We start from the raw sequence: 16,289 nt of genomic DNA, 5'->3' as shown, positions 1-16,289 counted from the left end.
TCCTAAGCACTTGCAATGACGTCACATGGAGGCCACTTGGAGGGCGGAGGGGGAATGAAAGGCGTAAATGGAACACACTTGCCCTCGTTCACTCACAGGCAAGACAATTGTGGATCAATCACATGTTGTTGAGGTGGCACTATACTGCGTATTCCAAATCAGTGGCGCCTCCAGAAATTCTTCATAGGGGTGGCCAAAGGGGGCCACCTAAAACCTTGGGGTGGCACACCTGAAAATAAGTCATAATTTAATGCTTTTACTATGTTTTAGTAATAAACAGGCCGGTAGAAAACTGTCAGAAAGACTTCAGAACACGCCTACTGATATACTTTTGTTGATTGTGTTATATTGCATATTGTATTTTGTATACTATTATATTGTGTTAATGTGCATAGTCCATAACAGTCCAGTCAACGTTTTGAATTCCGCAGCTACTACAATCTTACATTATTCTGGCAAGTGGGGTGGCCAACAAATTCAATGAGGGGAGCCGTGGCCCACACATAATATACGGCGATTCATGTCAATAAGACGGAGACGTATTCCGCGCTTGATGGCACTACGTCGGTACCTGGGAATTATCAGAATTATTAGTTTTGTATCAAATTTTATTTGGGCAATTATTCTTTTATTTATTTGTCTGTACCTTATAATTTGTAGACAGATTTGTTGTTTAAAGACATTAATCTATTTGAAGTTTCGTGTCAGTCCCTCCCAACGGCATTTGATTGACAGACCCTTCCTCTCGTTAAAAACAAAATGAAAAAGGCAAGCGAAATCCAGACATCTCTTATAAAAATTGTCACCGTTTTTTCCTTTTTTTAATGACTAAAGTGAAAGTCAATAAAAAAGTTACTTTTTATATTCATTTATTTCTCTTTATATTTATTTATTTATCCATGTGTTTTTTTTGTTTGTTTGTTTGTTTTTTGGGCACTTCTGTGATTCCATACACTCTGACAAAACTGCCACATAAAGTCTAATTTTTTCATTTTTATTTTTTAACAACAATGATGATTTTTACAATTCAAAAGGCAGTTTGGTATAACATTCAAACACTGTGCTGGCAGCTTAAATCCTTTTCTTCTTCTTTGGTGGTATACATACAGCAGCCAACTGTGTTTGAGCTTCATTATCACCACCGCATGAACATATTTTCCGTGCACCACTGCAATGCATTGTGGGATATACCAGTAGGGAGCTCTGAAGTGACCATCGTTGTTGACTCAATCCCTTAGCCCTCAAAGGGTCGTTCTCACCAAGTTTACGTTGCGGTTTAGGGAAATGGAACAGTCCTTAAAGTGGAAGTTCAGGATTTTTGACATTGGGCTTAATCTTCGAGTTAGCAGGGGCTTAGTTGGTGGAGTTGATTTTGACAAATTCCGTTTCGTTTGCAAGGTATTTGTTCGTTTCAGGGCTCAGGGAGTGGCTAAGCCAGCGTGATGATGGGGGTTGGGGGGGAGGCGACGCACATCACATGAGTGACACGAGCAAACACTGATAAGATGCGTGCTAACTACATATACGACACGAAAATATCACACATTAACAATAACACACAACTTATGACGGAAAGTATTGCAATTTTCATCTTGTTTTCGTCTCGTCAGACGACAACTTGCATCCATCTCGTTATGTTTTCCTATGTCTCCCAAGACGCGTTTTTAGCTCGTCATTGTGACGTCATCGTCTTGAAAAAATTGTTCGTTGAAGAAAACACTGCTTGGTGGGAACATTTCAATAACCTTTTGGCCTACAAAGTATTGCAATATATGTTTATTATTACACCCCTGCTGCTAACACTGTGAAATGCAATGGAACAATAAAACTTGCAGAAATTTGAACATGTATAAACTTGCCTTCAAAATTTGCAGTGAAATATGAAATAAAATAGCAATATTCAAGTGCAAACATCGAGGCCCGCCCTACTATGTCAGACTATCTCTGATTGGCTTAGCCTGACATCTTGCCCTATTTTAGCCAGAAAATAACCTCTTCTGCGACATGCTGTGTTAGTGTTGGAGGGAGAAGAGCCATGTTGACTCAGAGGCTAGAATAAGAGCACAAAGCTGTCAAAAGAGACGTCTGTAAAATGAGACTTTTTAAAATACCTGCAACATGAAGCAATTATCAGAGAATCCCAAAATTTGAAAAATAAGGTCCTTATGAAACCGTTTTTTTTCCAAATTTGTAAAAAGAAAAGTCAAAATGAATATGTGTAATAAGCGCTCTGATATCTATAACCCTTGCTAAATCCTGTTTGTTTTTCTCATGGAACCTGCAGATGTGTGTGTTGACTTGCATCCATCATTTTTTTCCCCAAAAATTGTCAAAATTCTGAATTAGTCTCAAAATCATGAAATTTTAGGTGTATCAAATGTGATACGTTTGGCAATAAAGGGTTGTATCACGTCACATAAATAACGCTTGTAAAATTACTATAGGACCGTTATAGAATGAGAAAATATAGTCATGTTTGAAGTTACAGCAAAAAGTAGTTTCGTTATGTAACTTAACGAGTTTAAGGGTGTTTGTTCCAACAATTATATGCTTTTCTCTGCAAATGTTCTTCTTCCTAACACCTCTTTTTGAGGTAAACCAGGCAGAATGAATCCGCTTCGGCGGTATGTTGTGATGCAAAAATGCTTTCGAAAAAGCAAAACGCGCGATCAGTATGGATTTTACACCTGCCGAGCTCAGTTTAGCTGTGCTTCATTTGTATTCCTGTGCCGTTGGCTTCCAGGTGACAAAGCTGGACCGTGACCCGGCATCAGGTACGGCCCTCCAGGAGATCAGTTTCTGGCTCAATCTGGAGCGAGCTCTCAACAGGATCCAGGAGAAGAGGGAGAGCCCGGAAGTTCTGCTCACGCTGGACATTCTAAAGCACGGCAAACGTTTCCACGCTACTGTCAGTTTCGATACAGACACGGGTAAGTTGACAGCCGATTTGTAGCACCCCACTTTAGCATTACTATCACATCCCTGCCACGAGATATTGATGCATTTTGACTTTCGCCTTAGGTCTGAAACAGGCCGTAGAAACCGTCAATGACTACAACCCTCTAATGAAAGACTTTCCACTTAATGATCTGCTCTCCGCTTCTGAGCTGGACAAGATCCGTCAGGCTCTGATGGCCATATTCACCCACTTGAAGAAGATTAGGAACACCAAGTACCCGATCCAGAGAGCCCTGCGTCTTGTCGAGGCCATATCCAGGGATTTGAGTTCACAGCTCTTGAAGGTGTTGGGCACCAGGAAACTCATGCACGTCGCCTACGAGGAATTTGAGAAGGTATTATCATAAACTAGAATAGGCAATTCTGCAGAAAGTGGAATGGTAGCTTTGCTGTCGTGGTTGGTATTAGGGGTGGGAACCTCTGGGTAGCTCACGGTACGATTTGCGATACAAGACTCGTGATAAACAGTGATCTCACGATATGCCAATACAACAATTTTCGATATATGGGTCAAGAAATCATTCCACAATATTTTACTGTACAAATAATAAACAGAAGGACTTTTCATCCTTCTTCAACGAATTGAGGGGAGTTTATCTTGAGTAGACCTCCAATTCATTTGAACTGGGAGGTGGCAGCGAATGAACGCCATCGCTCCCACTTCAAACAGAATGGACGTCAATGGCCGTCAATGACAAAGAGTTTAATTTTTGGGCATTTCAGGTTATACAGTGGTGTGAAAAAGTATCTGTACCTTTTGGATTTTCTCACATTTCTGCATAAAATCACCATTAAATGTGATCTGATCTTTGTCAAAATCACACAAATAAAATACAGTGTCTGCTTTAACTAAAACCACTCAAACATTTATAGATTTGCATATTTTAATGAGGATAGCATGCAAACAATGACAGAAGGGATAAAAATAAGTGAAACCTCTGCCTAAGGAGACTTAAAGAGCAATTGAAACCAGTTTTTACCAAACATTTTAAATCAGGTGTGTGCCCAATCATTGATGAGTGGTTTAAGGCTTCCCTGCCCACTATAAAACACACACATCTTTGACCTGTGATCAAGGATTGTTGATTTGTATCAAGCTGGGAAAGGGTACAAAACCACCTGTAAAAGTCTGGATGTTCATCAGTCAACAGTAAGGTAAGCAAGGTAACAAATGTTTGGCACTATTGCTTCTCTCCCAAGGAGTGCCTGTCCACCAAACATGACACAAAGAGTTCAGCGCAGAATACTCAGAGAAGTAAAAAAGGACGCCAGAGTGTCTGCTTAAGACATACATAAATCACTGGCACAGTCAAATATCTCTGTGCACACATCAATGATATGTAAAACTATGGCCAAGAATGGTGTTCATCGGAGTTCTCCATGGAGGAAGCCACTGCTATCTTAAAAAACAACAACAACAACAACGCATTGTTCCTTGTTTAATGCTCGCAAAAAGGCACTTGGACACTCCACAGAAGTTGAATTGTTTGGGAGTAACACACAATGTCATATGTGGAAGGAAAATGGAACAGCTCATCAACATCAACACCTTGTCTCAACTGTGAAGCATGGTGGAGGGAGCATCATGATTTGGGGCTGTTTGCTGTTTCAGGGCCTGGACAACTTGCAATCAATTTTCCCCTTTGTGTCCTTGTTTGCATACTATCCTCATTAAAATATGAAAACCTATAACTGTTCTGGTGGTTTTAATTAAAGACAACACTGTTTTCATCTGTGTGACTTTGACAAAGATCAGATCTTATTTAATTGTGATTTTAAGCAGAAATGTGAGAAATTCCAAAAGGTTCAGATACTTTTTCATACTACTGTATGGTTTTCATTTTCAGTCATTTGCTGTTGATTTTGGGGCATTTATTGGTCACTTTCTGTTGATTTTGGGGCATGTGTGGGTAACTCATGTTGATTTTGGGTTACTGGAAAGGAAGTGACTCAAGAAATGAATAGGAGGTGTGAAGTGACCTGTAAATGCCCCAAAATTCGGAAAGACTGGCTGTAAATGCACAGTCCCAGTCTAAACGGATTGGGCGTCCGAGCTGTCAATGGCGGCCAGTGATTTAACAGAGGCATTGTTCAAGTAGTATTTTAGTCGCAATTATTGGTTTCCTCTTTTTTTTAAATCAGTGACACATTTTTCAAAAAGTATACTGATTCTTGGCAGGAGCATATCTATAGACCCTACCCACGTGACGTCACAACTCCGCTCTCCTGAATGGTACCGCCCACTTGTCCGTCAAAACATAGTGTTAACCTGTTACGGCTACGTACATTTCTCCTATTTACGGCGTGTTTTTCTGCTCCTTAACATTAATAATCAAAATGGTGAAGGCGTGTGTGGCTGTTGGTTGCACTAACAGAGAAGATGGAAGGAGAGACTTGAAGTTTTACCGTATTCCGAGGGATCCAAAGAGGAGAGCGAAATGTGAGAATAGGCTGATTTTGTGTGGACAAGATAATTGTAAATATCAGCGTAGCAGATGTCAGGCAGACAGGGCGAAGACAGTGGGTCGAAAAACATCGATTTGGGCATCAAATATGGGTCTGGCGACTGTATAGAACGAAGCTTTTCCACATAACGCCTTTTATGCAACACATCCAGTGAGTTTACGGCATCAGAAAGCACCGGGTCTTCCATGAAATGCATTTTAAATCCTCGATCAATTGAAAACAATGCTAATACAGAGACAAAATGACGGACAAGTGGGCGGAACCACACAGCGAGCATGTGGTTTTGTGACATCGGTGGGTAGGGTATATGCCCTTTTGGGATCCAAAGTATCACTATTTCGATATTTTGTCACACCCTTAGTTGGTACATCTGGTCACTTCCTGTCAGTGTTGTTTTTGGTAGCCCTTTTAAATTTTGTTTTAGTCTTAGTCTTTTGGTAGAAAATACTTATTGATCTTAGTCTAGCAGCTTCCTTGCTTTTCTGTACCTTAGCCCCGCTTCTTTCCTTTTGATATCAGGTGACTTCCTGTTGTTTGGGGTGCATTTCAGGGTCACTTTCTGTGTATATCGGGTCACTTCCTTTTGCAATTGGATCACTTCCTGTTGATTTGGCAGCATTTGGGGTCACTCCCTATTCATTACAGGTCACTTCCTTTCATAGGAATTGAACAATGGTGAAGTAAACTAGCTACATATTTGTAGCTGCATCAAATATTGGCAATCAATGTGCAGAAGTTGACCATTTCTTCTTTTACTACAGGTGATGGTGGCCTGCTTCGAGGTATTCCAGACCTGGGAGGACGAGTATGAGAAACTCCAGGTGCTCTTAAGGGACATCGTCAAGCGGAAGAGAGAAGAGAACCATAAGATGGTATGGCGCCTGAGCCCCGCCCACAGGAAGCTCCAGTCGCGCCTGGATCACATGAGACGCTTCAGGAAGCAGCATGAGCAGCTGAGGGCCGTCATTGTCCGTGTGCTGAGGCCTCAAGTAAGCATACCATGATTTACATCTTATCATTAGTCTATAACAGTCCATCAAGCAAATTACTCATTGTAACTGTTTATCGTCAGGTTTCCGCCGTGCCGCAGCACGCCCCTGGAGAAACTGTAGAGCCGCAGGACATGAAGGTAGCAGGAGTCCTCTTCGACGCAGCTGATGCCAACGCTATCGAGGAGGTTAACCTTGCCTATGAGAACGTCAAAGAGGTGGACGGCTTGGATGTGTCCAAAGAGGGCATGGAAGCTTGGGAAGCTGCCATGAAGCGCTACGACGAGCGGATTGACCGCGTGGAGACCCGCATCACCGCTCGCCTGCGCGACCAGCTAGGCACAGCCAAGAATGCCAACGAGATGTTCCGCATCTTCTCCCGCTTTAACGCGCTCTTTGTGCGCCCGCACATCCGCGGCGCTATCCGCGAATACCAGACGCAGCTCATCCAGCGTGTGAAGGACGACATCGAGTCGCTGCACGACAAGTTCAAGGTGCAGTACCCGCAGAGCCAGGCGTGCAAGATGAGCCACGTGCGAGACCTGCCTCCCGTGTCGGGATCCATCATCTGGGCCAAGCAGATCGATCGCCAGCTGACTGCGTACATGAAAAGAGTGGAGGATGTTCTCGGCAAGGGCTGGGAGAATCACGTAGAGGGGCTCAAGTTGAAGCAGGACGGAGATAGCTTCAGGGCCAAGCTCAACACTCAAGAGATTTTTGACGACTGGGCACGCAAGGTACGATGAGGGTTCTTATATCTAATTCTTTACATAAATATACTAAAAAGTATTGACCATACTGTAGAATAGCACTTTTCACTTTATTCATGAGGGATAGTGGATTTACAGTCAACCGATTTAACACTGACTATGAGGGCTGACTAGCTCACAAAACCTCAGCAAAGTATTATTGTGAAATCGGCGTGTTTTCATTGAAAGTTGTTTTTCCAAAAGTAGTATATAGTGGTACCTCAAGATACAATTTTCTTCTGTATCTTTTTTTCGTGTAATGATTCACGTTTTACACATAAATATCCTAATTTGTTCCAAGCTATACTAAAACAAGCTTTCTCATTTCCCATGCTATTGACGACCACCTACGACGTTCCATTAATTTTTAATGGCAAACATTTCACCTTCATTTTCAATGGAAGAAAAACATTTTGTGACAGTTGTGACTTTTGACCAAAAATTTTCCCGTTAAAGCCCATTTACATTCAACTGGTGCCCAAGTAAGTTGAAGCCATTGACACCAATGTACGGCCATGCCATTGACTGCCATGTGCATCTAAATATCAAGAGGAACTGACCTAATATCAAAACAAAATGACTCCTAACGCTTCAAAATCAACTGAGTAGGTCTTAGGTCTGTACCCATGACAGCAAAGCTCCTACCGCGCAATTTCTATTTCTCTAGAAATTGCAGATTCTATTTTTTACTTATTGTTCATTTTATATGTGCACCATGAGTGATTAGGGTCTTTCCCTCAGGTAACAAATCCTAAGCATCTCAGTTTGGAGACAACTCTAGGTCACTTTAAGCACAACTGCTGTGCTGAGCTGTGACCAGCCCATCCACAATGACTGCAGGCTATTACAGCACATAAATTGATAACCCAGCATTCATACCGGCGCAAAACAGAGACCGATATTATTTTAAATGCAATTATTGACCAATGTCATCGGACAACCAATGTATGTAATGCATTTTTTGTAATGACTAACTTGAATTGGAGGAAAAGCTGAAAATCTCCCTCATCGCTGTTGGAAAGGACATAATTGAAGCTGAGGAAAAAGTCAAGGCTTATTCTACTCAAAATTACTTTTGTTTTTGTTTTTTTTCACCAAAAAAACAGGTGCAGCAGCGTAACCTTGGGGTATCCGGCCGCATCTTTACCATCGAGAGCACTCGTGCCCGAGGTCGCACGGGAAACATCCTGAAACTCAAAGTCAACTTCCTCCCGGAGATCATTACTCTGTCTAAAGAAGTGCGCAACCTCAAGTGGCTGAGCTTCCGCGTGCCGCTGGCCATCGTCAACAAGGCCCACCAAGCCAACCAGCTCTACCCGTTTGCCATCTCGCTGATCGAAAGCGTGCGCACCTACGAGCGTACTTGCGAGAAGGTGGAGGAGAGGTCCTCCATTTCGCTGTTGGTGGCCGGCCTAAAGAAGGAAGTCCAGGCGCTCATTACCGAGGGGATCACTCTGGTGTGGGAGTCCTACAAGCTGGACCCTTACGTTCAGAGGCTGGCTGAGACTGTCTTCAACTTTCAGGAGAAGGTACATGTGGAGAAATCATCACCAGAGAAGATCGAAAAACCTGACTGATGAGTAACCTACTTGAATACGATGTGCTGTTTCCAGGTTGATGACCTTCTGCTAATTGAGGAGAAAATAGATCTGGAGGTCCGCTCCCTGGATACCTGCATGTTTGACCACAAAACGTTCTCGGACATTCTCAATCGGGTCCAAAAAGCTGTGGACGACCTCAACTTGCACTCCTATTCCAACTTGCCCATCTGGGTCAACAAGCTCGACATTGAGGTAGGTTAGTGCCAGTAAGTCGATTAATCGCACAGTAAATAAAAACGAGGGCGGGAATTTTCCTGGCTGCGATTTATCGCCGCGTGTGTGTGCTGTGTGCATTCTACACATGTTTGTGTTCGCCCATTGATTGCATATGAGGCGCCAGTTCCTTTCACAGATTTTCACTGGTCATCAACACACTGTAGAAGTAAAGTTCAGACATACAAAATAATTACACATCGTACAGCGTTAGCATTGCTACATTGATGCTAATGACGAAAGACAATGTACTTACTACTTTAGCCTGCTATTCAATGGCAGTCTTCTCCTAAACGCAATCTTGGCGATTAAAAGGTGACACTTCACACATGAAAAATCGCTGGTTTACAGCATTTGCAAACGATGTGAAAAAAATTGTCCAACTGACACCACATGCATGAGAAAACAACAACAACTAGCATAAACGAATGGCACCACTTCGGGTCACTTTTGCAGTAAATTTGGGGGCTGTGAGTTACGTCATCACTCCAGATTAATATCTTAATTCGCCATTTACTACAAAATCGACCCGAAGTGCTGCCATTCGTTTGTGCTAGTGGTTGGGTCACCCCTCTGTTATTGAGAGAGATGGTAGGCTCCGTCAGCCGCGGTGGGTCAAGTTACAAAAGGGCTGTGGGTGATGTCATTACTTGAAATTAATATCTCAAGCTCCCCATTCTCTGCGAAATGGACCCGAAGTGGTGCCATTCATTTGTGCTAGTGGTTGGGAACTTAGGATACCAGTCTGTTTTTGAGAGCATTGTTATGCTCCGTCAGGCGCGGGAGTTGGGACACGGAAGGGCTGCAAGTGACATAATCACTCAGAATTAATCTCTCAATATCTATTAAACAATAGCAGCGCAAATGAAAATTTTTACAGCACAAATGAGTGTCCATTCGAGTCCATTTTGCAGTAAATGGGGGGCTGTGTGATGTCATCACTGCAAAGTTAAAAGCATAATGTCTACGAAACCATACAAACAAAATTTTTTACAGCACAAACAATTGACACCATTTTTAGCCATTGGAGGTCAGTTGACCTCAGATTTACTTATAAAAGAATTGTAAATATCTCAAAAACGATAGAAGCACAAATGATTTTTATATAAATTTTTTTCTGAGGGGGGTCAACTTCAAAGAGGTCACTATTTGGAGTCATTTTCTGGAGAAATGTACCTTAAATGCTACAAAGCCCACTAAAACTGTATTTCACTCCTAATTTTTCTTTGTTTCGGTAGATTGAGCGGATTCTGGGAGTGCGTCTGCAGGCAGGACTCAAAGCCTGGACCCAGGTGCTACGCGGGCAAGTGGAGGATAAAGCCGACGTAGACATGGACACAGAGGCTCCTCAAGTGAGCCACAAGCCAGGTGGCGAGCCTAAGATCAAGGTCGGCGTTATTGACAAGTTTGTGATGAAATTGCTGTGAACGTCACAAAAACAAATTTTTCATTCTGTAGAATGTAGTGCACGAGCTGCGGATCACTAACCAGGTCATCTACCTGAACCCGCCCATTGAAGATTGTCGCCACAAGCTCTACCAAGAAATGTTTTCCTGGAAGATGGTCATCCTTTCTCTTCCCAGAATCCAGAGCCAGAGATACCAAGTAGGGAACATATTTGTTCATTAGTTTGCAGGGGTGGGTAGAGTAGCCCAAAATTTACTCGATTAAGAATAGTATTACTTCAAAATAATATTACTCAAGTAAAACTAGTTATTTACCAAAGTACAAGTAAAAAGGTATTTGGTCAAAACTAGGAATGCACGGTACATTGGTGCGATTTTCGATTAGATACATTTAATGCTCTGGAAAAAAAAAAAAAAACACTTGTATTTTTTGTTTCGATGTTTTTTTATTTTGCGAACAGGCAAAAATTACATTGCAATCATATAAACATGCATTTTAGTGCATAATATTTATGTGCTTACTTCTTACTGATCTGAAGAAATTTTTTATAAAAGTGCTGAGAACTATCTTTACTGTTTGTAAAGTGAGGCAGGGCACACTGTTGACTGCTACAGCTCTCTAAGCAGCTAGGTTTACTACATGAGCAAAACATCCTATTTGTGGTCCGAATCCATCTGTGTCACGTACTGAATTAACAGTATTTGCAGCATTATCTATAATCACTGGTATGGATTTATTTGGCCTGCTTCACTTCCATTTAGTCATGGCGGTTTATATTTCATCGATGTAGTATATGGACTAAGTGTCTCATAATCACTCTGGGCTCACGTAGCCAATGGCATGGGATCTAACGTAGCACATCTAGTTTGCTATTTGATGATATCTAGTGTGTGCGGGCATTAAAAAAGTTAACAAACGCCACAGACGTCACGTCTGCTCATTTCTGCACAACACCAGCATATGAAAATCGACTTTTATAAACAGGACGAGTTTGAAGTACTCTTAATTTGCCACTCATTGTTCATCATGTCCATTCAGCTGTCTGTTGTCAAAGCGAGGTTGTTCGTAGCAGCCAAGTCAGTAACAATGTTTTGGCGGACTTCATTGTAAATATCTGGGAAGACTGTCTTTGTGAAATATGTACAATAGGGGATAGCGTATCAGCAAACCCAAAATGCTGCCACACATTGGATCTGTACAACGCTGAAGCCACCTCCTCAAACCTCTGTATTTCCACGCTAGCCATTATTGTTACCTCAGGCACAAACAAATGCAGCATGCTTTATTCCGCCCTCCACGCAGTTTGGGGGAGGAGAGGAGGAGGGCTGCTCGCCGGGAGGAGCTGTCTGTTTTTCAAGGCACACCCCCCAGTTTTCGATGCACCCCGGGCATATTCTTAAGAGCGCACGCAAGAAAAAATTCGGAAAATACATTTTGGGAGCTTTTCATTTACATTGAATATTGTTGCGTATTGAATCGAACAGGGCATATCGAACGGTTCAATATAAAACCGAGTATTGTTGCATCCTTAGTCAAAACTACTCAGTAAGTAGTATTGGGAGTAAATGATTAGTGTGATTTTTTTATTTATTTATTTTTTAAATTTTTTTTTTATTGGCATATTTTTCTTAGCACAACATCTATATGAACTGCTATTATATTGTACTATAACCTATTACATGACCATATTAGGCCAAAGAAACACATTAAGGTAGCAACAACTAATCAATAAATTAGATGCCAACTAATTTGATTTGATGTGAGGCTGCGTGTGCACGCCAGTTATGCTGAATCAATAATATTACAAAGTGTTGAGAGTTAAGATTGTTTTTTTTTTGTAATATTGTTATATCCAATAATGTGCCAGTGAAGCCAATTGTATTGTTTGTATTTTTTGTTGATGAGACGTTACTACTTAGCCCGAAGCGCTAAGCTAGTTAGCGATGAGGCTAATCAGTAATTTAACTGTCTATTTCTATTATGTTTTGGAGACGCATATTCGCATTTGGGTTATTGTTAGATAGTAAAATTGTCTCATTTCTTTTTATAAAGAAACCACACAAATAACCACTTCATATAACAGCTTAGTCTCCTTTCAACACAATACACTAAACTGTCATACAAGAGTGTGCTTTGAAATTGGATTTCGATTGTATCTAAGAACTGTTTGATAAAGAAAACCGGCCTCCCTATTCGATTTTCTTATTTAGTTTGTATAAAGAAAATAAATGAGTTACTGGTACTCAAGTAAGAGTAATGTGTACCCACCTCTGCTAGTTTGTAAAGCCACTGAGGCAGCCATCATTGCACAATATTTATCAATAATAATTCATTAATTAATAATATCAATAAATCTTCCTCAGGTCGGGGTCCACTATGAGTTATCAGAGGAGGAGAAATTCTACCGCAATGCTTTGACCAGGATGCCTGATGGACCAGTGGCCTTGGAGGAGGCCTACAGTGCTGTGGAAGACATAGTGGGGGAGGTGGAGCAGTATGTCAGGGTAAATATTGCTCTTCCTTATTGATATGCAATTTACATACAGGCCACTTTATTCACTTGACTCTTCTCCATTCAGGTATGGCTGCAGTACCAGTGCTTGTGGGACATGCAGGCTGAGAACATCTACAACCGTCTGGGTGAGGACCTCACCAAGTGGCAGGCCCTTCTTGTCCAGATCCGCAAAGCGCGTGGAACCTTTGACAATGCAGAGACGCGTAAAGAGTTTGGACCGGCAGTCATTGACTACGGAAAGGTAACTGACGACAGATTTTGCTTGTTGTTTTCGTCAAGATGTACTGTAGAGTGGTGTCAAATATACGGACCGTGGGGAATAAACGGCCCACCAGTGTGTCCAATCCGGCCTGCGGGGTTGCTCTGGCAGGCTCATTCATATGCTACATAAAAAAAAACAAAAAAAACATGCTTTTATTTTGACATTGGCCCCGTAAAACTGTCGATTTGTGATTTGTGTCATCGTCCATTCACCACTTCCTGGTCAAAATGGATTGGACTTCTAGCACCGTCAATGATAGTCAAAGAGTTAACAAGGTAATGACCCCAAAACACACAGAAAGTGACACCAAATCAGCAGGAGGCTTTCCGGAAATGCCCGAAATATCAGTAGGAAATGATTCAACATTTACAAGAAGTGACCCCTAAGTATTTTAAAATTACAGGGAAGTGACACATAGTTTGCACATTGCCTGCCACTTACAATAATAGAAGTCCAATTCACTTTTATTGAAAGTCTAGCCTCATCAATTGTAGAAAATGAAGTAACCTGGAAATGCCCCAAAACAGAATCAAACAAAATCGCATGCTTTTATTTTGACATCAGCACCGGAAAAGCAGAAATTTGGGATTTGTGTGATCGAGTGCGTGCACGACTGCACTTGGCTCACTTTCGTACCCGCAGTCACATTTGTTCATTTGCCCCATTCCATGATGCCCCAAAACCAACAGTTCTGAAATGCCCCAAACTTTAATAGGAAATTATCCAAAATTTAAAGGAAGTGACCCATAAGCATTTTAAAATTACAACAAAGTGACGTAAAATGACGTAAAACTCATAGACAATGATAGATGTCCAACTCATTTGCACTGGAAGGACTGGCTGTGAATGCGCATCTTGCAGCGCCATTGACGACTACAGAAGTCCAATCCATTTTAACAAACGTTCATTCGGCCACTACCAGTCATAACGGATTTGATGTCTAGCACAGTCAATGGCAGCTAGTGAGTTAATTTGTTTCTCCAAAAATAAACTAGTTCACACACAAATGAGATCTAATCGCTACAAAACAAAATGAGTTTGACCCCACTGACATCTTACTACTGGAATACGACTGCAAGCTTGTTTTTCTTTCTGTACAGGTACAGTCAAAGGTGAATTTGAAGTACGATTCCTGGCACAAAGAGGTACTCAGCAAGTTTGGCCAGATGCTTGGTCAGAACATGCAGGACTTTCATGCCCAAATCTCCAAGGTAAACCTTTTCTTTTTTTTTTTTTTTTTTTTTTTTTTTTTTTGGGACGTGCGTCACAAAGAAACATGCTTTATTAGGATAATTTTTCATTTTGCTGTTGTTTTAGTCTCGTCAAGACCTGGAGCAACATTCCGTGGACACGGCCAGCACGTCGGATGCCGTCAACTTTATCACTTATGTCCAGACTCTCAAACGCAAAATCAAGCAGTTTGAGAAAAATGTGGACGTGAGTAGACAGTTTAACCATCATATAAGCACGATAAAGGCCGTTTTTTAATTGGGATTTTCTTTCTTAGTTGTTCCGTAACGGGCAACGCTTGCTGGAAAAGCAAAGATTCCAGTTCCCTCCGTCTTGGCTCTACATCGATAACATCGAGGGTGAATGGGGTGCCTTCAGTGACATCATGAAGCGCAAGGACACCGCTATCCAGCAGCAGGTCGCCAACCTGCAGATGAAGATTGTTCAGGAGGACAAGGCTGTTGAAAACCGCACCACTGACCTGCTCAATGAGTGGGAGAAGACCAAACCAGTTGCTGTAAGATGAAATTTGCTGTTAGTACTGTAAAAGAACAGCCAGCTTAATGCTTTAATCATACATTTACATCAGGGTAACTTGCGACCTGAGGAGGCTCTTCAGTCTCTAACCATCTACGAAGGAAACTTCGGTCGTCTAAAGGTTGAAAGAGAGAAGTGCGCTCGTGCAAAGGAGGCCCTGGAGCTCACTGACACTGGCCTGCTAAGCGGCAGTGAAGAGAGGGTTCAGGTAAGACTTGATAACTATTTATGGGGCACTTGCTGGCTGCCACTGATGGCACTAGGTGTCCAATCCATTTTGACTCTGTGGGCTGGTGGCGAATGATTTCATATATATTCATTATGTGTTTAAAAATTATCTAAAGTTAAAAATGAGCTATAACTGGCTGACACCTTCAACTGGCTAACTTGGAACCTATAGGCAACTGTTACGTGCCAGCGGCACCATAACGAAGAGAAAAATGGGCGTGGTACAAATGATGGCGCTGAGCGGGGGTTGTAGAAAAAAGTTAGGAAAACACAATTTTATTGCCAACCAAAAATCAAAATGTGCAAAAGTAAGTAGTTACAGAAAAATAACGGGCAACATAACTAACAAAAACATAACTGAATCCAAATTGGTTAGCTGGCAGCAGGCAGTATCCACCACGCGCCGTCAGGCTGCCCGGCCAGTCTTATATACAGGGCTGATGACACTTAGCAGCAGCTGGGTGACCTGGAGAGAGAAAATGAGGGAGAGTGACAGAACTACGGCCTAGTGCCTTGGCACTCCCACCCATAAAACAAACTGTCACAACACGACCCCAAAAGCCCAAAACCCAGGAGCACCCCTAAAGGCAGTCAAGCAGCCACCAGAGGCCACAACAGGCACACCAGGAAAAAAAAAAAACGAAAAAAAAAACACCAATCCCCCAAGTGTCAACTAGTCACCAGACCTGGACAGGGCATCGGCCACAACATTGTTCACACCCTTCTTGTGTTTAATCACAAGGTTATAGCCCTGTACAAGCAATGCCAAGCGTATCAGCCGTTGGTTATGGTTGGACATCCTCGCCAAAAACACCAGGGGGTTGTGATCTGTATAAACATAAACAGGACAATGAGTAGAACACACATAAACATAGAAGTGCTGGAGGGCTAACAGCATAGCAAGGGTCTCCTTCTCAATGGTGGAATAATTTAGCTGATGCTTATTAAACTTAGCTGAAAAGTAGGACACAGGATGGAGAACTCCAGCACCGTCATCTTGAAGCAAAACCGCTTCAGCCCCGACAGAGCTAGCATCGACCTCGAGGCTAAAAGGTTTCGAAAAATCAGGAGCAGCCAGTACAGGAGCACTGCACAGAAGTGACTTCGCTGCTTGGAAAGAATATTCACACCCTT

General features: G+C 42.0%; 1 protein-coding gene across 1 annotated transcript in view; it reads left to right on the top strand.

Annotated features, from left to right (window-relative positions):
• dync1h1 (dynein, cytoplasmic 1, heavy chain 1) overlaps positions 1 to 16,289 on the top strand; it is a 93,577-nt gene that overhangs the window by 4,146 nt on the left and 73,142 nt on the right. The window contains exons 5-18 of the mRNA XM_057858868.1: positions 2,744 to 2,930; positions 3,022 to 3,293; positions 6,186 to 6,413; positions 6,497 to 7,150; positions 8,269 to 8,691; positions 8,776 to 8,955; positions 10,215 to 10,364; positions 10,435 to 10,581; positions 12,747 to 12,887; positions 12,963 to 13,139; positions 14,261 to 14,371; positions 14,478 to 14,597; positions 14,668 to 14,907; positions 14,980 to 15,135. Coding sequence (XP_057714851.1) covers positions 2,744 to 2,930; positions 3,022 to 3,293; positions 6,186 to 6,413; positions 6,497 to 7,150; positions 8,269 to 8,691; positions 8,776 to 8,955; positions 10,215 to 10,364; positions 10,435 to 10,581; positions 12,747 to 12,887; positions 12,963 to 13,139; positions 14,261 to 14,371; positions 14,478 to 14,597; positions 14,668 to 14,907; positions 14,980 to 15,135 — 3,186 coding nt within the window. The remainder of the gene's footprint in view (positions 1 to 2,743; positions 2,931 to 3,021; positions 3,294 to 6,185; positions 6,414 to 6,496; positions 7,151 to 8,268; positions 8,692 to 8,775; positions 8,956 to 10,214; positions 10,365 to 10,434; positions 10,582 to 12,746; positions 12,888 to 12,962; positions 13,140 to 14,260; positions 14,372 to 14,477; positions 14,598 to 14,667; positions 14,908 to 14,979; positions 15,136 to 16,289) is intronic.

The sequence above is a fragment of the Corythoichthys intestinalis genome, chromosome 15 (genome assembly GCF_030265065.1).
Source record: "Corythoichthys intestinalis isolate RoL2023-P3 chromosome 15, ASM3026506v1, whole genome shotgun sequence".
In the NCBI taxonomy this organism is placed as follows: domain Eukaryota; kingdom Metazoa; phylum Chordata; class Actinopteri; order Syngnathiformes; family Syngnathidae; genus Corythoichthys; species Corythoichthys intestinalis.
The sequence above is the reverse complement of the archived record's forward strand: the minus strand, read 5'-3'. Positions and strand labels throughout refer to the sequence as shown.